At 45.3% G+C, this 22,669-nt stretch overlaps 1 protein-coding gene across 7 annotated transcripts in view; it reads left to right on the forward strand.

Moving 5' to 3' along the window:
• SFMBT2 (Scm like with four mbt domains 2) overlaps window positions 1-22,669 on the forward strand; it is a 244,238-nt gene that overhangs the window by 194,139 nt on the left and 27,430 nt on the right. For all 7 annotated transcript variants that reach the window (XM_070601099.1, XM_070601103.1, XM_070601097.1 and 4 more), the window contains 2 exons: window positions 2,074-2,213; window positions 16,268-16,377. In XM_070601099.1, the coding sequence (XP_070457200.1) occupies window positions 2,074-2,213; window positions 16,268-16,377 (250 nt within the window). The remainder of the gene's footprint in view (window positions 1-2,073; window positions 2,214-16,267; window positions 16,378-22,669) is intronic.

The following is a 22,669-nucleotide window of genomic DNA, read 5'->3' on the forward strand; positions in this document are numbered from 1 at the left end:
TGGCTTGATGAGTGGTGTGTAGGTCTGTGCCTGGGATCTGAATCCACAAACCACAGGCTGCCAAAGCGGAGCAGGTGAACTTAACCACTATGCCACCAGGCCAGCCCTAGGCATTCCTTTTTTGACATTTTATGCAGTTCCACTTGGATTTTTACACTAGTGGTTGATACTTAAGTCCATGCAGGCTTTTGAATTGTTCCTTAAAACCTCTATGTTTGAATAGCCAGTTGTGAATAGCATACATTTTTTAGTGTATAAAGTCCTGCATTTTACAGTAACCTTTGAAAATACAAATGTGAATTACCCTTTGACCGCAAATCTGATTATAGACGTGTTTGTACATTAAGTAATATGGTTGCTTAAGAATTCTGTTTTCTATTTAAAAAAAAAAATTGGCACCTAAGCTAATGTCTATTGCCAATCTTTTTTTTTTCTTCTTCTTCTTCTCCCCAAAGCCCCTCAGTACCTAGTTGCATACCCTAGTTGTGAGTGCCTCTGGTTGTGCAAGAATGCTATTTTCTAGCCCCAGTGAAACCTGCTCTGAATTCCAGGGTTTAAACCTATATGCCATGGAAGAATTCTATTAATCAAAGTTATCTTTGGTGTAAAGGGAGCAATTTTATGAGTAGACTTACTAAAATTAATTTTTTATGGGCAGAGTAATCCTACCAAAAAATTTCCATGGAGATGCAGCTGGGGACTTCACTTTTTTGCCTGTTGTATAGAATTCAAACTTCAGAGTGGTTTTAAAAGAACCGTGTCTGCTGCGCTTTTAGAGTCTGTAATTGTTATTTTACTCCTTTTGTCTTATCCCCAGAAAAATAACCTCTCTCCCTCTAACTGTTGGTTGTTAGTTGACATCCTATGAGAGCAAGCCTTTCTGGGCTGTTAGAGGACCATCCCACATTAATGACAGTGTTATACAGGAAAGCCACTGTTCCTGCAACTTAGCTGGGAGCAGTGGAGGGAGAGGGTGTCCATGAGCTGTAAGAGAAGCCTCCTTCTGTGTCTCCAGATGTCACGAAGCTTTGGGGTGGCATCTTACCGTTCGTTATTCTAGTTTTTCCACACACCAGCTTGAGACACAACCAGACCAGCAACTTGCCCTGTTCACTTTCTAAATTGAAAGGATAATGAGGGAAATGCAGGTTTAAGCCACAGTGAGGGACATTTCACACCCATCAGATTGGCAGAATGGAGAACCCTACAAAACCTAGTGCTGGCTTGGATGTGGGACAGCAGGGGCTCTTATGCAGTGCTTATTCGAGTATAAATTTGAGTGGGCACTGTGGAGAATGGTTTGGTGATGTCTAGGAAAACAGGTATGCAGACCCCACAGCCAAGCAATTCCGTGCCTTGTTATATATTTGGAAAAATCTCTTGTCCATAAGCGGAAGTGGATTTTTGTGGTTGTGTTCCTTAAAGCACTGTTGGTACTATTGAAAAGGTAAAAACAACAAAATGTCCATCAATAATAGAATGGAAAATACAATTGTGATATATTCATACGATGGAATAGTATACAGGAGTGAAGAATGAATGAACACATTTACTGACTTGAATGGATCTCAGAAACTTTATGTTGAACCAACAAACAAAATGTTGCAGAAAACCATCTATGGAATATTTTTTAAATATCCAAAATATATTGCTTGCCAATACACACATAGATATACATGTGGTAAAGTTTATAGACTTGCATGGGAATGATAAATACTGGAGACAGGGTGGTGGTTACCTCTGAGAGGGAGGGTGGGGGCAGTTTCTGGGGTAGGATACACAGGGAAACTTAGCTCTGTGACTGGTGGGTTTTTTTTCTTAAGGTGCATAGTGATACCTTAGATGTCATTGTCTTAGTTTCTGCATCTTTTTGTGCATCTGGAATCCTGCGTCACAAACAGAAAAGTTCATTTATATGGTAGAAAAAATAATCCGAATTTCTAAGATGCTCCTGTGGCTGCAAACCTTCTGATATTAAGACACAATGTGCTTCTGGGTAGTTTTGGCAGCTCCGTGGCTGCAGCCGGTGTTCCATTGGTTCTGGAGGCCTCAGCGGTGATGTTCTCCCCGCAGGTCCCGTCAACGGGAAGTACTGCTGCCCTCAGCTCTTCATCAACCACAGGTGTTTCTCAGGCCCCTACCTGAACAAGGGGAGGATTGCAGAGCTGCCGCAGTCCGTGGGGCCCGGCAAGTGTGTCCTGGTTCTTAAAGAGGTAAAGTGCATTCCCGGGTCTCGGACGGCTTCTTTTCACAGGTGTGGGCGCAGTTCCTGAAGGAGATCCTGGAAACATGAATCAATCCAGGGGACGTTCGCCAGGCCCCTGCCTTCTCTCCGTCCCGCGGGCTGGGAGCTGGGCATCCACAGATGGAAGTGGTGTCGCTGTGGATGAAAGACTCACCGTCTAGTGGGAGGCGTAGACATTCCTCCCCGGAGTAAGGGAAGCATTGCATTAGATTTGAGTAAAGAGCTTCGGGAAGACAGAGGGAGGAAGAGTTGTGCGTGGAGGGAGGGTTTAGGACTGGAGAGAGGTTTCTCTGAAGAGGTCGGCGAGCCTGGGAGGGCTTCCTGAGCTGGTCCAGAGTATTGCTGAGAGGGGACACTCCTCTACCGGGTCGGGGGTGGCATCTTTTGTCCCTCCCTCCGCAGTACCGCGTACAGCAGGGGTGACAACGTGTGATCAGTGCTTCGACGGGCTCTAGGCACGTGCATGAAGTCTGTGTCACGGGTGGCGCCCAGGCGAGGCCCAGGCCGCTCATCATTTCCGTGGTACTGCTTCCCATTTCTCTCCCTGCCTTTGGGAGCCGACCTGCAGGCAGAGGTGACGCCTCATTACGTTAATGGAGGTTTGTCCTCGCTGTTGCATTTTTATGGCTTCTTCCCTGACGGTGTTTGCAGACGGATGGGAATTTTGGAACCGTTCTTGGCACTCTGTCTCTGCTTTTTTCACACACATTAGTGCTTTCTCTTAAGAGAAAGGACACACATCTGTCTTCTTTACTGTGACCGTACCGTGATGAAGGTGCTTTAATTCCCTGGGCGTAGCAATCTACTGATCCATTGAACAAATGTTTTTAGGCTGCTTCTGGGAGCCTGGCGCTGCATAAAGTACTGGGTCAGAGAATAAACGGCCCCTGCCTTCTGCCTGTTTGCGTTTCACATTCCTGTTGGGGGGATGACATAATTCTAACCTGGTTGTACAGTAGGGTGACTGCTCAATAGAGACAAGACAGAAGTGCTCTGGGAGCACAGGAGGAGGGAGTGACACTTGATCTGGCTTAGGCACACTGAGAGGACCTGCCATGCACAGAGTGGATAAGGAGGCAGAGGTGGAAGTTCAAGGTGGTGTCTGGGAAGAGAAGGTGGTCACGTATGGCTGGAGGATTGGATAGGTTCTTAGGCTGGGGATAATTCATAAGTGTGAAAGAATATGTTAGATTTTGAAAAGAAAGAAAGAGAGAAATCTGGCTTGCCTGGTGCTTCAGGGTGAGGCGGGATCGAGAAGCTGGGGGCCTGCTTGTGAATGGCCTCCTTCGACATCCTGAGGAATCTCGAGTTCCCGGTCCGGACAACAGGAGCCCTCCCAGCGACGCTGTGCTGATGCAGCTCCCTCAACACGAGAACCCCTGTAAGGCTTCCAATTCCATTTTACTTAGAGATGAGATCGCTGCAGCAAAGCCGAGCCCGCTGGCTTTTCCAGGCCATCAGAGGTATTCTCACTTGCAGACTTTTCTATATTGAGAAAACAATCTATTTTAGAGAGAAAATATCGGGGATCCAGTTGAGAAGAAACCCTATCAGAAATTGATCAGGCTATTGTTGTTATTTATTTGGGAGCGTTTAACACAGAAAGTGTGTAATAGGTGGTTCCTGCTGTTAATGAGCTCCCAGTCTAGTGGGAAAGATGAATGAGCAAATAGAATATTGCTGAGGAGTGGGCGTCCTAGGTCCTGGGACAGGGTGAGCACAGTGCTCTGAGATCACATGGGAGTCCCACAGGCTCTGGGGGCAAGGGAAGCTGGCAGCCTGTCTGGTAGAGGGAGAAGTGTGTCGGGGGCCTGGAGCATCCATGGTGCCCTGGGAGGAAGGGAAGCAGAATGGAAAGGAACACTTACAGCATCTTAACTGGAAGGACCACAGAGGCTGGACACAGGAAGGGCAGAAAACTGTGTCAAGGGTCTCCTGCGGGCCTGGGCGTCTTCCTGGACTCTGCATCAGTTCTTATTTAGTAGCGGTTTGGACCTGCTCTCATGTAAGATAGCTCCCCTTGGACATTACGCTAGGACGTTACATCCTGAAATCAGACAGCGCCGGTCTGGCTCCGCCTACGTGGCAAGTTGGTTCCATCGATGAGAAATTTGTAGCTAAAGAAAGACGGTTGGTGGGGAAGGAACACCTGAAAGGCAGTGGGGATGTGGCTAAGTGGAGGGTGATAACTCCACCTGTACACATTGGCACAGACAATAGATTCCTGCAAGTAATAGACTCCATCGAAGATGAAATCGAACCAGGATTACACTGAGAATTTCTGTCGCTGTATGAGATCAGGCCGAGTGTTGACTTTCTTCAGTCCACCAGTGCTTTTGGCCTGTGAGTGCCTTTTTGCTACGGTAATGTCGTCTGCCCGTATTTCTGCCTGTTTTGCTTTGAGTGATTAGAAAGGACCACAGAAGTGGACAAAAATGCCGTGAATTGATGGGTTTCTTTGAAGCTGCCTGCAAAACTGGTCCACACCAGGTGTTCCAGTATTAAAATGAGGTCTTTGGTCACCTGCTGGCTCTGTTAACAAACAAGATGACCTCAGCCCTCTCTTTGGGGCTGGGCTGTTTTCCTTTCCTGCATGGTTTTTTAAGTCAAAACTAGTTATCCCTGATCAGTTCCCCGATAGGAGTCAGCAGCCAAATTTAAAAGCCAGGCCAGAGCAGTTTTCTGATGACAAAACTAGTTTTTTGCTTATGTTTAGCAAATGCAAGAGGCAGGAAAGAAAAAAAAAAGAAGGCAAACACTTCAGTTCTGTGAGTGGTAGAAAAAATGTAAGTTCTGCCAAGCAATGTTTATGCTAATGCTCTTCCTTCAGCCCCAGAACCTCTCTTTGGTTGGTTTCAAATTCCATTTTATTTAAAGAGAATGAGGTAATTGGAGCCAAGACAGAGCTAGTTTGCATTTTCAGGCCATCAGTGGTGTTTAGCAGTTAAAGGGTTTTACATCTTTGGAAAATGTAAAGTGATAGTTGTTTTCTGGTTGTCGGGTCTGCTAGAAATAGATAATGTCTGTGGGTGTGGATGCACAGCCGGCCTTCGGAGAGGTTAAATGCAGACTGAAAAGAGGAGTCTTGAGCTGGAGAGCGGGAAGGTTCTGGCAAGAATGATGATTGATGCGTGTCTCTATTATCTTTCTGGGCCATGTGCATTCTGTGTATTAGATTTGCATGGGCTCGTGAGGGACTAGGAGCTGTGATAGCCTCAGTTCCAGACAGGGCGCAGCAAAGGGAGGTATGTGACCTCTAAGGAGCTGGAGCCGGAAGCAGTGACCGGCCCGGTCAAGTTCAGTCATCCTGCATAAGGGAATTTAAGACGAGCAGGCCTTGAGAGGAGGGGGCCGGTTGAGCCTGTTCGCGGCCCTTCAGGGGCTGGGGCATTTGGTGTGGGACCCCTGGGCACAGTCGCATGGAGGGTGGGACCTCAGTAAGACAGTTAATGATGGTGCTTATTGTCAGTCACACCTGCATGCTCAGTATGATCATTGTCAACCGGGACTGCCCTTTTCTATTCCAAATACTTCTACCCCCACGCCTGCCCCGGGAATGTCAGGGCCTCCCAAAGATAGACATGGACTGCAGCTCCATGTGGGCCCCCGGTAAAGTGAAGAGGTTTTGTATCACAGACTTCCCGCCCTCTGAGACTGTTAGCAGCCGGTGATAGAGTCTTGTTGGTCTTTCACAAAGGTGTTCAGGAAATTTCTGCTTAGCACTTTAGACGCAATCTCCATACTGTGTAATAGGGTGGGTGTTTATGTCTGGGTGTGAAAGAGAGTGAGTGAGTGAGCCAGCGTGAGCACAAGAGAAAAGAGGAGAGTGGAGCATGGGCCGTATTAACTCCCATCCTGTGTCCTGCGATGGAAAGTTCAGCTGCTGATAGAGACACCCGATGAAAGGAGGAGAACATGACCAGGTCCTACTGGCAGACGTGACTCTGAAAACACCAACTGAGGAAGAATCAGAGACTCTGTTTGCATAGAGACTCTCAAGGCCACGGCTATAAAGGCAACATACCAGGATGAAATCCCAGGGTGGCTTAACAGAGATTTGGGGAGCATCTGTGGTTTTTCATAAACGTTATTTGCCTTAAATTATTTCCTAGTATGTAACCTCTGTTTTTAGCCAAAAAAGAGAAACATATCATTTCTAGTGGGGAACCAAACTCCAGGAGTCCTTTTTCATATTTTTCACATTACTTAGAGACGTGTGAAGCTGCTTGTTGCTCTAGAATTGTGTCGATTCGGCAGCAGAAATGACCTGAGTCTTCCGTGCTGTGTTTGGGGAGCATGGGTTCAGTTGTTTAAGAGACGGACATTTATAGAGGGAAAATCGACACGTTGTGCGCTTTCTATGAAAAGGTAAAAATAAAGCACCTGATTTTATATTCCCCTTTTTCCTTCTTTCTGGTGCTCGAAAGAAGACTTAGGAGGAAGCAGCAAGAATCCTGGACACTCAGAATCTTTCTGAAGTGTGAGCTTCTGTGGCTTATTTTTTCCCTCCACCGTACCTTCTACCCCCCCTAGTTGAGATCGCCACAGACACTGACTTGAGACCTGTGCCTTCAACCTGACATCGAGATCAGTCTGAATGTAATGGAGTAGGCTGATAAGATAAAATAAGTAAGACCACAGAGGGCTTCGAGGCAGAAATGTTGTTTTTCATGGGTACAATACAAATACATACGTGTGTGCACACCCACCCCACACTGTCCCACCTCACCCACCCACCTACCTATCCATCCGTCCATCCATCCATCTTTCTATCATGTATCTATCCATCCATCCATCTTTCTATCATCTGTCTATCCATCCATCCATCTTTCTGTCATGTATCTATCCATCCATCCATCTTTCTATCATCTGTCTATCCATCCATCCATCTTTGTATCGTGTATGCATCCACCGATCCGTCTGTCTTTCTGTTGTGTATCTGTTCATCTATCCATCCGTCTATTATCTATCTGTGTTTCATCCACTTATCATCCATCTATATCTGTCTATCCATCTCTCTATCTCTCTATCAATGAATCAATCAATGTATCTGTCTATTGATCCTTAAGAGGATCAGGGAGTCACTTGATCCTCCTCGTCACAGCCTGATGAAGGGATGCAAAGGTTCAGACGTGACCAGGTGGGCCTTCCTTGGCATTTAAGAGAACAGGTTGTGATTACTTTAACCTTGCAAAAAGTGACTCAAAAATGGGTACTGCGCTGACGATGCCAGGGTCATGGTGAGCAGGATGTTGCCCCCCCTCAATGGATTGACAGTCCCCCTGCAGACAGAGGAGGGGGCCTCGTCTTCTCCTCTCCCTTCTAGGCCTGCCTCATTCTGACAGGCGCATACAAATACACCAGCAGAAATCTGTGCCTGGTTGTGTTAGAATAACACCCCAGTTTTGTGTCCTTTGGGGTCAATGGGAATAGTAGATGTGGTGGCTTTTAGATCTGGACCCAGTGCCATTTGTTGCTTTGACAGTAAAAGGATAGAAAAAGGTGACTCTTACCGAGGTGCCTCTTTCTGCGTTCCCCTTGGTCTCATCCCCAGTCTCACTTTCCCGGGGCTTCGTGTGATCTCTATGGCTCAGGACCCAATGTCAGAACCCTGTTTTCCATGGCAAAGAGGAATAGAAGAAGTCAGGCTAACACTGGCATCTGGTAATTATCTCTGACTTTGAGATTCTTCCGTGAAGAGTGACCAGTATAAGCCAGTCAAGTGAAGTATGATTTCGGACATCACAGCACAGGGTTGAAACACTGAATATTGAATCTGAAGCAGAAAGCGAGTTGTGCAGACATGCTGTTACTTGGGGTTCTGGACCCGTGCTGCCTCCACTCTGCTCCACTGACATGTGAAATGGGTTTGAGCAGGAGGTTCCAGAGAGATCCTCTGGTTCCACAAGGCTGGAGCCCTATTTGCTCTCTGAGCCTCAGAATACATGGACCACTCTGGCTTCCCCTCCTCTGCCCTCAGGCAGAGATGCTCGACTGCGGATAGTGACGTCAGTGTCCCGAAGAGGGAAAGTGACACGGCTCCTGCCTGGCCTGTCTCGGAAGTTTCAGTGGGACCTGGCAGGTTGGAATTGGGCTTCCCTGGCCACATGGTCATTCCCGCCATCGCTTGGTTTTGACGACAGTGTTTATTTCCCACCTGTGGGGGTTCTCTGATGACTTGTTGGAATTTCTCCTTCATCGTACATCTCTGAGCATTTCTTCTTGGCTGCCTGTCACAACAACTTTTACTTAAAACTAGAAAGCCTTCATGTAGGAACCTAGGAAGTCAGAAATCTGAAGCAGCCGTCACTGTTTAAGTGATGATATACTGCAAACGAAGACCGCTTTTATTATTCAAAGCAGCCGTGGGTTTATCAGGATAATCGAGAGAATGGGATGTTGAGGCAGCGGGAAATATGGTCTTCTATTAAGGACCTTCGCTTTTCAGGTAATATTGGACAGAGGCAAAATCTTGCCTGGGTGACATCCATTTGTCAGTCAACAAATCAAAAATGGAGACTTGCCTCTGGATGATATTCTGTGGAGCTTTTGTTGCTGCTGTTTTAAGCTTCTGCTGAACATTAACCCATTAAGAATGATGTCCCAAGCTCGCGGGTGGGTGTAAACTATGACACACACAATCCGTGATGCAGGAATTATCAGGATGCTAGACAGTGTCTGGGAAGGCTGGCAAAGGAAAAGCACAAAATTTTTTGTTGTTAAGTCTTTATTATTTATCTGTAAAGAAGATAAGATCCCTTTGTTGAAGTTTCTCATCAAGATCATATAGGATAGGATTTTGTCACAAAGAAAATAGCGCTCTCTCCTGGGCCTCCATTCTCATAGATTATCTGGTATCGAATATATTCTGGGAGTGAATTAGTCATTAATTTTTGGATGTGCAGAATAGTTTTGGCTAATTTCAGTAACCCATATTGAAATTCACTGAGCAAATTCCAAAAAATATCTATTGAACACCAAGTATTGCCAGGTGTAGTTCTAACTGTTATGAATACAGTAGCAATAAAAGGAGTCCCTGATTTCTTGGTGCTTATGCACTAGTGGGAGAGGACCGGAAACAAGTAAAGCAATAGATTTGGGGTACAGAGAGTTTCCTGGTGAGTTGGGTATGGACCGTGAGAGTAACAGAACTCGCGGAGGCCTCCAAAGTCTGGCCTCAGCCTTCAGAAGAGGGAAGTTACTGAGAAGGGGAAGCCCAGAGCACAGATGAGATCTGTCTGTTTGGACAGATTGTTTGCCCATTAAACATCCACGTGGAGGTGGATAGATGAGTCTGCAGTTCTGGGAAAGGTCTAGGATGGGCATAGAAATTTGGTAACCGTTGGTTTGCTAGTGTATGGATAATGTTCAAAGCCAGATGCGCTGTGGGGTGAAGGCAGACAGAGAAGGACAGTCTGAGGACTGAGCCCTGAGTTCACCATCATTTGAAGGAGGGGACACGGAAGGATCCAGCAAAAGTGAGCAGCGACTCAGAAGAACTGGGAGAGATTGGAGTCTTGGAGGCAAGGATAGAGTGTCCACAGAGGAGGGCGTGGTGGACGCTGCCTTGCGCTGCCCACGGGATAGAATAAGAACAGAACTGAGGACCGCCCGTTCTTTGGTGATGCGGACATCAACAGGTGGTCTTGATGAGACCAGTTTGGGGGGGAGTTGTGGGCCCGGAAGCCCCTCGGATTGGGTTCCAGAGAGGGTTGAAGGAGAGAAAGAGGAGGCGGTGATTGTCTACAGTTCCTAAGGATTCTACTGTAAAACAGCAGAGAGAAGTAAGGTGGTGACGGAAGATGAGAAAGGATGGGGGGAAGTTGATGCTTTCTTCTTTTAAGATGGGAAATGTTACCAGCAGTTTCTCTGCTAAGGAGGATGGTCCGGTTGAGAGAAAGAGCAGTGTGGTGGTGAAGAGGGAAGGACTGTCGAGCTGCTGTAACAAGAGACCACAGCCTGGGGGGCTGACCCAGCAAACACTTATTTCTCACAGTTGCAGAGGCCGGAAGTCTGAGATCAGGGTGCCAGCACGGTCAGTTTCTGGAGAGGACTTTCTTCTTTCTTTACAGACAACTGCCTTCTTGCTGTGTCCTCACATGGCGGGGAGGGGTGGGGGGGAGACAGAGAGAGAGAACAAGCTGTCTGTTCTCTTCTTAGGAGGCTGCTAATCCCATCATGGGGGCCCCACCCTCATGACCTCTTCTAGACTTATCTACCCTCCAAAGGCCCCACCTCCGGACACCATCATGTTGGGGGTTAGAGTTTCAACATATGAATTTGGGGGGACACAATTCAGTCCGTAGCAGAAGAGAAAACCCCAGGTAAAAAAGAATATTCTGCAAAGAGGTGCATTGTGTCCAGTGTTTTGCTGATGAGGGACCATGAGTCCATGGGGCATACTGGATGGATCTGGGGAGCCGGGTAGGGGGCTTGAGACTGGGTCAGAATAGGGGAAAATACAGAGCTCTCTGGGAATTGGATTCTGGGTAGAAGGAATGTTCTAGAAGTGTTGGTTCTGGTGAATGAAGGCACAGGGCACGATGTTGGTCTATCCTGGTGGTCTTCCAGGGGGAGGTGGAAAATTCCCGAAAAGTCTAGCTTCCTTTGAGGAACAGTCTTTCAATCAAATTGAAAAATAAAATGGGGAGTTCATGGTGCGGGGGGTGGGGGGGCCTGCCTCCCTGGGAAGCACTGGGGCTCCCTAACCTTGCTGCGGACCTGGGTGGGAGCGCCTCCTCTCCAGGGGCAGTGGGCTGCCCAGGGGACGTCAGCCTCATGCCGAGAATCTAAATAAAGGTTGAGGCCCGTTTGGGCCAAAGCAATAGAGCTCTTGGTGAACTATGTCTGAGTATTACTGTTATTACAGTTTTTGTAACTAATAACGAAAGGAGAGATGAACACAGTGGTTATCATTAGATTGATATTTGGGGAGTGTATTAGAGGTAGTGGAGACGGAATGCAAACACCTACTTTTAAGGGGTAAATAACTTGAAAAAAATCACTCGCTTTCTTTTCTTTTCAAAGCTCATTCCGGGTTTTTCTCTGGGTTCCGTAGAAGGTTGCGTTTGCACTAAAGAGAAGAACAGACTTCCTCTTTTCTCTTACAAGCACATGCTCCTCTACTTCCAGCTTTTGATGGCACTCGCTTATGTGAGCGTTTAAGAGGAAATGCTGTCAACCCTGTTGGTGCAGGATGGAGGGTCAGTCAGCGGGGTAGAACTCTGGAAAAAGGTGCACCGTTGCCGCCATTCTTCTGAAACCCAAACTCCTTTGGCAAAGGAGACATGTTTTAATTAACATTCTCCATTTAAATCTGGTTTAAAAAAAAAAAAAACAACTCTGCTTCTCTGCTCTGCAACTCGCTGGGCCTCCAGCTGTGCTGACCACGCCAGGGGTTGAAGTCTGAATCCTTTCTTATTTTATTCCCCTTGCAGTTTTCCACGTAAGATCCCATTCACCAGAGAAACCCTATTGATAGAGAAATTGCTGATTAAGCAAGAAAAATTCTTGATCCTTTTACTTAAAAAAAAAAACTATTCGTAAAATTAGCCCCATTCCATCTGATTCTGAGTTGGAAAAGAAGACATCTTTTAGGTGCCCGAGGGCCTTCGATGGTCCTGATTTCTGTAAAAAGCAGATTATGAGAACCATGGCTCTTGAATGGACTGCACAGCAGAGAGGTCTGTGGAAACAGAGAGAACGTGTGAGGGAGCGAGGGCTCCTTTTCATCCAGACCCTTTTCCTGGCCCCTCAAGAGAGAGAACATGCTCCTTCCTGTTGCCCTGTGGGCCCTTCTGACTCTGGACGTCTACCCCCATGAGACCCGTCCCCATGGTCACTAGAAATCCGCAGATGGCAGACCTTTGAAAGTCAACAGTCTGTCTGCTTTCCATTAAAACAGCCGGGCTCCAGCTGTGGGAGCCGTATTTGCATTCTGAAGTATTTCCTAATTCTGACACTCAAAGAAATTTGGTTTCCTATCTAGGGGTTCCGTGCACTTTCAACATTGTTATAACTTTCATCATCACGTATCGTTGACGTTGGGCATTGCCTCCATCCCTTTTGGTGTTTGGAGAGAAGTTTTCATGCTAGTGAATATGAGAGCAGATCATGGAATCACATGATTTCATGAAGCGGACAGAAAAGAACTCCCATCGATTTACGTGATCTTTTGTGTGCTGACATGTACACGAAGGGAAGGAGTGGGGAGGACACTAGCGTTTGTTGACTGCCCCTTTCCCTGCTAACAGCTCCTATTCTCTCTTCTCCGTTTCATCTCTTCCTGCCTCTAATTACCCCTCCCACTTCTGCTTCCTCTCTCCCTGACCAACTCTTGTGCCTGATTAGAGCAGAGGTAGGAAAGCCGAGAGGCGTAGCAGGGCTGGGTGGGCACGTGCTGTCGGATGCCTGGAGGCCCAGTTAGAGGGAAGTGTGAATTGGGCGTGATCAATAGGTCACTGGTACCCTTTCTCAAAGCATTTCTGCATAGTGGTTGGAGAGGAAACTAGATTGGGGTGGGTTGAGAATCAAGTTGAAGATGAAGAATTTGAAAGTATAAACTGTTTATATGAGAAGTTTGATTCTGAAAAGGAAGCAGTAACAAGAAAGTCAGGGAGCTGCTAAGGAGAGTTATTTTGTGAAGATGCACAACTGAAACATACATTTGGGCCAGTGGGGCTAGAGAAGTGGGAGGCACAGGAGAGAGGTTATTTTATGGGTTGATGAGGACCACACTGACACTGAGAAGAGGGCTACCTTTAAATATTTCTGTATATCAAGATGTTACCTCCTTTATTTCTCATAACATCCTTATTGTAGAGGAGGAAAATCTTTCCCTGCACTCTTAGGTTCGTTAGCTGGGGTGTGCAAATTAAGCTGACAAAAGACAGATGCACAGGAGAAAAGGTTAATTTTACACTCACACAGGCTTCACAGAAAAGAAGTGGAAACCCACAGAAGCCCCTTAGGCTTGAGATCTTTACATATCGTTTCATGAAAAGACCGTAAATTGTGGAGGAGTGACAAGACCAAGGAAAAGGAGTTTAGGCTTCTAGAGGTGGTAAATTGTGGGAAGGGAAATATAGGGGGGAAACTAATGGAAGGCAAGGATGACTTTAGTAGGCTTTGTTTATGTAGACTCATCTCCATGCCATCTTTGCATCTCTGGTGACAAGGGTTGTTCTGGTACAAGAGAAAGGGCGGGACACCTACGAAAAGGGAATTCACGCCCTGCTTCTTGGCAGAAGGGAGGAAGGAAGAGATCGTTCCTTCTGTGTCTACTGTTTCTCAACTGCCCTCAGCTCGATATAACCCTGTGCCAGAGTGGTATATTTTGGGGTGACGTGTTCTGATCCCGTTCATTATGAACCAGATAAATGGCAGTGCCCCCTTATAGAGGTGAAGAAAGTCAATCCAGCATCTTGTGTAAGGACTCGTGCCTTCTAAGGGATGCAACTGGGATTTGATCTCAGATCTGTCCATCTGTAAAGCTTTTTTGCCTTTCTGCTCTAACACACTGTGGGACTTCTGTGTAGAAGGATATTCTCAACAAATATTTCATGATCCCCACGAAATCCACTGAGGCGTAGCTCTAGCATGAATTTCTGCCTTGAATTACTCAAACCACCTAACACCAGTTTATGGGGAACAGTGTCCTTGACTTCATACCTAACATCCTCTTAGTTCATTGCGGGCGGAGTCCATGCTGCCCTTTCTGATCACGACGGTAATGACGTGAATTCTGATGTTTTGCAAGGTGTACAGTGATTCATTCTAACTCGGCATGGTCATAACAGCCTTCAGCTAAGTTGTCTTTATGGAGGGAACTATAATGCACTAAAATGTCACATACGCAAAGATTATTCAGCTCACCACTCCACAGTTTTACAGAAAGCTTGTTGAATGTGGAGACGAATACTGTGGCATTGGGAAAATTATTCAATATTAGATGCTTTTTTTACAATTTAATTGCCGCCTCTTCCCAGACTGATTTGAACTCTGCGAGGCATTTTCTTTTCACAGCCGCAAAATGCGTTTTCGATAGGCAGCAAATCACATGGCGCTCCGGGGTTTCCTTGGTGAAGCACAATGAAAAGAATCCGTTGACAGTTTACTGTCTGTTGATAAACACTTTGTGCAGTATTTCAGCCAGCTCTAATTGGATTTATTTTTAAACTCGGTTTGAGTAAATTGTGCTGACAGTAAACAATAAAATCAGATGATTGTTCTAAGACAGATTCCATAAGCACACCAAAACTGCTCGTCCTGCCTTGTCATGGCCCTTTAAAGCCTTGGCAAAACCATGTTCGCTTGATGGGGAGTTACGGGGCCCTCGAAGCGTATAGCAAAATGCTCCCCAGGCAAAGGCAAGTACAGTTGCCGTGCTGACTGCACAGTATACGATATTTTGAGATGGACCTCTCGGTTATGGTAGGAGAAAGCTTTGCTGTTTTTCTGATTGAAATCAGGGTCCAAACGTGCCAGTTACATCCGGGAACACGTCAGTTACGTGAAAACTGTGCATGAAAATCCCTGCTTCCTGCTTTGATCTCCTTCCTTCCCACCGATGCTGCACTGGTCTCCTCCCGAAAGCCGAAGGTGCTTTGGCATCGCTGCCAGGCTCCCATCTCAAAGAGATCTTTTTCTCAGTCTCTGGGTGGTGCTTTGCTCTGCAACGTGAAGCCTGAGCTCAAGTCCTCTTCTGGACAGGAAGAGACTTCAGGAGTGGCAGGCGCTGTGTCCTCTTCCCATCTGGGGCTCCCAGGACCTGGCACACGGCGGGTCCTCAGCAAATGGGCATTTCAGGGAACAAAACCTCTAAGGTCTCCGTGTTCCTAAGTACGCTGCGTTGCAGACATAGCAACGTTCTTTAAGCTCTGTACCCCAATAACAGCAGTTCAGAAACGTGCCCGAACTCATCAGTGCTCACTGTTAATGATTTGCTTTATGGGTAGGGAAGGGCCCCCAGGGATCTAAGCTCCCTCTTCTCATCCGAGAAGCACATTGCGGTTAACGGGGACCTGTTATCTCCCCAGCATGTGCAGCTGGGACTTTAGAAGCAAAGTGTCTGGTCCTTCTGTGAGTGTCGCAGTAGGCAATGGCAACGTGCTTATTTTCTGGGACTTGGGACTCAGGAGTGAAGGAGAGTTTGAGGAATTATGATATCAGACGGCGTTAGATGCTCCAGTCTTTCTTTTGAAACACTCCCATCTCTGAGAGAATTGTCCTTGGGTGAAATGTGCGTAAATTGCTTGAGTATCAGGTGAGTTTCACATAGTTTGTTAACCCTGCTTCCAAGGGTCTAAAGTCTATCCTGAAGTGTTGGCACGAACCTCTTGTCTCCGGCTTATGATTCCTTTGGGAATTTATTTTTAAGAACAAAATGAAACTCTCAGGAGCTGGTCCTACTGATGGGTAATCCTGTTGAAGAATCTTGAGTCTCTCTTCGCAGGAAATGATCCCGTTTTCTGCAACCAGAAATGTTGGTGAGAGTCCACTCTCCCCTCTGCCTGGCAGTTCACACTCTCCCAGCCAGAGGGATTGGATTTTACCACCCTTTTCTTTTCTTTTTTTTTTTTGAGGAAGATTAGCCCTGAGCTAACATCTACTACCAGTCCTCCTCTTTTTTTTTTTTGCTGAGGAAGACTGGCCGTGAGCTAACATCTGTGCCCATCTTCCTCTACTTTATGTGTGGGATGCCTGCCAGAGCATGACTTGACAAGTGGTGCATAGGTCCACACCCGGGATCCAAACTAGTGAACCCTGGGCTGCCAAAGTGGAACGTGTGAACTTAACCACTGCACCACCAGGCTGGCCCCTCTTACCACCCTTTTTATGCCGGTGCTGGCGAGTCAAGTCTGTATTAGCCTGCACAATGTTCCATCCATCTTCATCAGAGCCCTTCACTTACTGGAGATACAGCAGATACGTCTTAAGTGTCTGCAGGGTGGTTTCCAAGCATTCTTGTTTTAGGAAGGAAAGGTGCTGTCAAAGTTCATGGCCGTTCTCATTTCCTAACAGGTTCTCAGCATGCTCATCAATGCGGCTTACAAGCCGGGGAGAGTCTTACGGGAACTGCAGCTGGTGGAAGATCCACACTGGAATTTTCAGGAAGAGACGCTGAAGGCAAAGTAAGTGTTTTCCGTTCTGGAAAACCAGGGTTCTTGCCACCTTTGGCCTGCTGCCCTGAGTCTTGTCATTCCTCCTTTTGACATAGCCCAGAGAACGGAAACAAACGGAAGGACTGGCGTTCCAAGGTTCTGTGTACCACGCACGGGTTTAGTGGCGTTTTTGCCACACAGCGTTGCCATAAGCCTCAGGAATCGTAAAGCAGAGATTTGCTTAACTAATACTTTATTGTGTTAAACATTTGGAATAAAAACGTATTGTGTTTCACAGCCAATAGGTATTTGATCAAAAGGGGAAAAACTCATCTAAGAGAGAATATCCCTCATCGCTATTATGCATTATTCATTCACAGCTCCTAACATTTGACACTGTAAAGAGTTTGTGCCACCGACAGACGTTCTCTACTCTGAGAGATGACAGTTTTAAAAGATGAAAGGCACTGAGCCCTCTCTTTGGTTTGGTTAAAGGGCTGTGGGTTGACATGGAGTTGATCACCTCCTCTTTTATTTGGAAATAGGCTAATTGCAAAGGGGATGTCTTTGCTTGGCTCTGCATTTCTCGAACTCTGAAACTGAGAGCACCCACTGGGTCGATGTGCTTAAATCACTCAGCTGGTCAGTGTAAAATAAACACCTGAGGCAGACAGAAAAAGATCCTTTTTGGCAGATAACTTGATGGTTAACAATTGCTTTGGTGTTTTGAGAGGACTTTTAATATTCATTTGTGCTTTTCAAATAGATGAGATATTACTGGTCAACTTCTTCTTCTTCTTTTTTTTTTTGCTGAGGAAGATTCACCCTGAGCTAACATCCACTGCCAATCTTCCTCTTTTTAGATGTGAGCCACGACCATAGCATGGCCACTGACAGACAAGTGGTACATGTCTGTGCCTGGGAACTGAACCCAGGCCACCGAAACGGAACATGGCGAACTTAACCTCTAGGCCACCAGGGCTGGCCCTGGTCAACTTCTTATCTTACAGTGTCCCAAGATATCATTTAGATGTAACATTTGAGAATGAAGCTTTTTTAAAGCGTGAACCATTTTTCGAAGGCTGGGATATATTTAAGCCCTCCTTTAAAGAAAGTACCCATCCTATTCATAGTGAAAATTGAGGACAGTTAAGTATTATTTCTATGACCAGGAGTATTTTCCTCTGTAGGTGCCTTATCCTGGTACTGAGTAAAGACCTTGAGATATTACACTGTGGTTCAACTTTCATTGTCAGTTACCCACTCAGCGTTTCCTTGGGTCTTTTTTGAACATCTCTGTAATTTTATATTCAGTAAAAGTCATTTATGGTATAATGATATTCTGCCAAATCACAAAAATTAGGGGGAATATCTTTAAATGAGGAGAATGTTTCTTTGTATGAAGTGTCATGCCAAGGCAAGGTAGACCGGGTCTCATCCTTTCCTTCTTTCCCAAGAAATCTTTAAGTGAGCTTCACTTTTAGCCCAGAAAAAAGGAGAACAAGTTTTTTCTAGACTACTATTGCAGATTTTTCTACTTTATCTAAGGGGGAGACATCAGCCACAGTAGAACACTATCTGATAAGGGCAATTCGTAGTCCTAGTGGGGGCAGAAAACCTGAGCGAGTAGTTAGACAGAGAAGCTCTTTTTTTCGTTTTTTGTTTAAAGATTGGCACCTGAGCTAACATCTGTTGCCAATCTTCTTTTTTTTTTTTTTGCTTCTTCTCCCCAAAGCTCCCCCAGTACATAGTTGTATATTCTAGTTGTAGGTCCCTCTGGTTGTGGCATGTGGGATGCCACCTCATCATGGCTTGATGAGCGGTGCTGGGTCCGCGCCCAGGATCTGAACTGGGGAAACCCTGGGCCACCGAAGTGGAGCTCGTGAACTTAACCACTCGGCCACAGGGCTGGTCCCCTTCCTTCCTGTTTTAATTTTTTTTTTCCATAAAACTCAATACATGCAAAATACACCTAATGGATATGGGAACAGATAAAGTACAAACATTTTAAGTTCCATTAAAATCTCCTCGGCTCTTTAATAAGCTAGAAACTTGCTCCTGATACCAAAATGACCGGGAGCATTCATTCTGCAGTGTTCGCGCTCATTTTCGCGTTACCCAGTCGATCATGGCTTTCCTTAAATCCAGCCTGATGCCATCAGAACGGACACGGTGAGATCCAGCCAGCCGTATGCAAAGGCGATGTATTACCTATTATTTTCCAATACGACAGCGAGTTCCTGAGCAGAATCTAACACAGCAACTTCTAATGAGAAGATGTCTCTCTGAACTGGGTTTCCAGTGTGCTGGATCACAGGAGCGTCCCAGAGCAGCTGCTAATGATAACAGATGTACACTCAGCGGGAGCGTGCCTGTTAGAATACTACATGTTGAGTCACTGCTTTCCTTCTGATGTAAAACGACAACTTTTTAGATCTTGACAACTTTGCTATTTTCTTTAGTGCAAATATGGGGAGAGAAGGCTGGCTTCTTCCCATCTAGCTGAAAGGCTGAAATATTTTCTGCCATGAATAAATTAACTCAGTGAGGGGAGACCTGCACTGAAGGCATTCAGTTGTCTTGGTTGTGGTCGCTGAATTATGACATGGCAGAGTTTTCAGAAAGTAAAGGCATGAGGTCGCCCATCTCTGGGGCCTGGTGAATGCCATCACTCAGCATCTGGGGCTTCTGACTGTTTTTTCCTCTTCTAAAGAGTAAAGGCCTATTTACTTGAGAGGATGGAGGTGCCATTGTAAGGGTCTGACCTGTAAATAGAAGAAAAACTAACACTGTCCTCCACAGTTGTCCGTCAGAGATTTTTTTTCCTATTTATTCAACAGCCACACCTTTTATACTAAAATTATCATAATATTTGAACATCGTGTAAGGAGTCAATCCTATTTTGTCTTCAGTGTGTTTTGAAAGGCAAAACTGTAACTATAGTACTGAAGGAAAAATGGATGCTAATGTAGTTCATTTCAGCGGTTCTGGAAGAGAAAATTCTTTCTTTCCGATGAATTTAAGTATACTGAATTGACCTACCTTACTTTGAATTTCAGGAGGAGGAATTCAGGTGATACCTAAAGGGGATAAGAAAAAAATTCCAATTCCGTGCAGCTAGAGACATTTAAATATGTTTTCTAACATGTTATAAAATCTTCTTGAGGGGAAAAAAAAAAAGACTTGACTCTTCTTTGAATGGCTTTTGTGATAATCTTTATAAAAGCCAGGTGGAAGCTAAGTAGTTTTCCCAGGCTTTTCTTGCAATTGTTCCAAATACTTAAAGAGGAAATATCCTGATATAATTTTGAGTGAATTAGACTTCATTATCAATTTGGCAGAAGCGTAGAGATAAAGTCAAATCTTTACTCTTGGTGAGTCGTGCTCAGCTCTATAGAAATAATATTTTGGTTTCTCCTTTTCCATAAGCGTTGACTAATTTTATATGTGTTTTTATTTGTATCACCTTTTTTTGGCCTTTTACTCGTGCCCACATTTTAAGAAGGGTAAGATGTAATATTTGGCTCTAGAGTGATTTATGTGATAAAGGATCCCCAAAGAGACTTTTCACTGGAAAAGATTTTGTTTGTTTATGTGTTAATTTTTACCTTGCTCAGATTTGTGTCGTTTGCTGTTCTGGAAATGAATATTGTGAACATGACATTCAGTAAGCAGCTGGACCAGTTTGTGACGAGAAGACTGCGTTTCTGTGTGTGTGCTTAAACTCATCAGATTATGGACGTGGTGTTTCTGGTTCAAACACAGGCCAGTTTAGGATTGTATGAACTAGACGTCGTCTTTCCTAAAATAAACACACACCCCATTTATTGCACAGAGTTCCCATTCCTTGAAATGCAGGCATCAAGAAAGAAGAGGGAAATTTCTGAGGAGCTGAGTATCCTAAAACTGAAAGCCAGTGAACCAATGTATTGACCCAGGTTCTGATGATTAAGAAGATGCGACCTGATATGGGTCATTTTGAAGATGAATGATAGAACTTAGACCAAGTTGAAGCCATCCCACTTGGACCAGGCTGATAGTTATGAATGGATGGTTACACCTGTGTGGTTTTTTCACTCTCTATGTCTTTTTGACTCAAAATCCATTTTGATTTTCTCAACTCTTAACTACTGAAAGAGGAGAGGCATTTTTTCTAGCACTCTTTATTTCTCCATCTTCATCTGTCTATCTTTCCCCACCCTGCCATATGCACTCACAGGTGGAAATAAAACCCTACTCTGGTTGGTAGGAAAGTATCAGAAGGCCACTCACACTTCCTTATTGATGCTGGGGAGAAAATCTTTTTATCTACCCTCTTAGGTTCAGTGCCAGAGAGGCTGCAAATTAAACTAACAGAAGATAGTGTAGCGAAAGGCAAGACAGAGTTTATTTACCTGTGCAATGCACATACACCTGGGAGTGCTCCATGATGAGTAACTCAAAGGGGCAGTTAGAATTTGGAGCTTCTACCTAAGTTAGTAGGGGAAAGGGAGTGGGGAGAAAAGTTCTCTATGGGAAGATCAAATAGGTTTCTTTAGGAAAGACAAACGGCCTTTTAGGAGAACACATGGGAGATAAGAAAGTTTGTGATAATGTTTGTTTATGTGGTGTGAGCCGTCTTTCTGTCTTCTTCATGGCCATGAAGCTCCTCCAAGAGAGGGTTTATGGTCGGTTTACTCTTGGGCTCTCCCCAGGGATTAGAAGTGAGCCCAAAGAGGGAATTTATGGCGGTCCTCGTGTCTCAGAAGTTTCTGCTTTTGGTCAGATAGTGGAAGTTCCAAGATAGCTTCTTTCTGCATCTGTTGAATCTCAGATGTCTTCATCATAAAATAACCTTACATCAGCCCCAGGCTTCTGAGTGGGTCCCCACATGGACAGCCAGGGAGAACATCCCCGTTGTGCCCTCTGTGTGTTTCTGTTGTTCTCTGACTTCCTGTCCTGTTTCAAAGGGTGTGTCCGAAACTGCTGTCATCCTCAGCATCCCTTATGTGCTCCACTTGTAAAGATGAGAAGGTTACGTTTTCCCAGATTTCTCTGGCATTTCACTTTTGCAAAAGCACTAAGGCAAAAAGGGGAAGAAATCTTAAAAAAAAAAAACAAACAAAAAACAAAAAACTCTGACCGGAAGGATCTGCTTCGTACCGAATAGCGTCCCCTAACTCCCTCCTCCCCGACCTTTTTTGTTCTCTTTGCTGTCCATCAGTTCCAACCCAGTGATGTTTTACTTGTTTCTTTTTTCCTTCTTCCTTCCTTCCATCTGAGATGATTCATAGTGCCAGGGAATATTCTGCTGTGTGTACCAGCTTGATTGTCTCTTGCAATATTTTCCTCTTTTTCTTTACAGAACTTGTAATACATGCTTTAGAAACCTTATCTTCCTATTTACCACAGCCTTGCTGGGCATCTAATAAATTATATGGCTAAGTATTTTTCCCTGCAGACTCACATCGGCAGGATAAAGCGAAGGCGTTATCCCGTGCTTTTGAGCTCTTCTCTTCCCATCCCTACCTACAGAAATATGTCATTGGCATATGGGTTTTAAGCCTTTTATGGTGGGGAGAGGTACAGAACAGATTCTTGTTTTCCCTTGTGTTCAAATAAAGAGAAGTGAGGTGACGAGGACGCTCGCTTCGCAGTGTCACCTGGATGCCCTGTGTCGCTACTGAAGGTGCCAGGTGCCCCCCCACAGGCTCCGTGTCTGTCAGGTGGCACTACTGACACCTGCCCGTTCTCTCTTGGAAGATTGTATAAGGATCGAATGATCGCATGGTGCAGAGTCCTTGAGAAAATGGAAGGCACAGTATTACATAAATGCGCTCATCCCACGAAACCCCGGCCGGTGGGCAGAATCCTGAAGCTGCCTTTTCCCGTGTTTCTTGATAGGCCAGTATCTCTGTGTGTTTAGTATGTCTTTGCAAAAAAGAGATGTTTGAGCAGTTGCCCCAATTTCTTGACCAGCTCCAAAACGGGCCAGTCGATTGGTTCAGGCTCAAGCTGGATGCTGCAATTACTTCTTCCTCCATCTTTGCAATAATAACTGGAGTCTACGCCTGTACTAAACCGATAGCACTCAGAAAGGCTCATTTGATGGAAAATGGGTTGTCTAAGGGGCTGAATGGAGTTTGAGCCATTATATAACCACATTTAGTTTTATTATTTTTTTAAATGTTTCCTTTGAAACAAACTTACAGAAAAAAATTGCAAGTATAGAATAAAGGGACTCTTCTTTTTCCTGATGGATTTGAGAATAAGTCGTTGGCATCATACCCCACTCCTCCCTAATACTTGGCTGTGTATTTCCTACAAACAAGGACATTCTCCT

Source organism: Equus przewalskii, chromosome 30 (assembly GCF_037783145.1).
Source record: "Equus przewalskii isolate Varuska chromosome 30, EquPr2, whole genome shotgun sequence".
Classification (NCBI taxonomy): domain Eukaryota; kingdom Metazoa; phylum Chordata; class Mammalia; order Perissodactyla; family Equidae; genus Equus; species Equus przewalskii.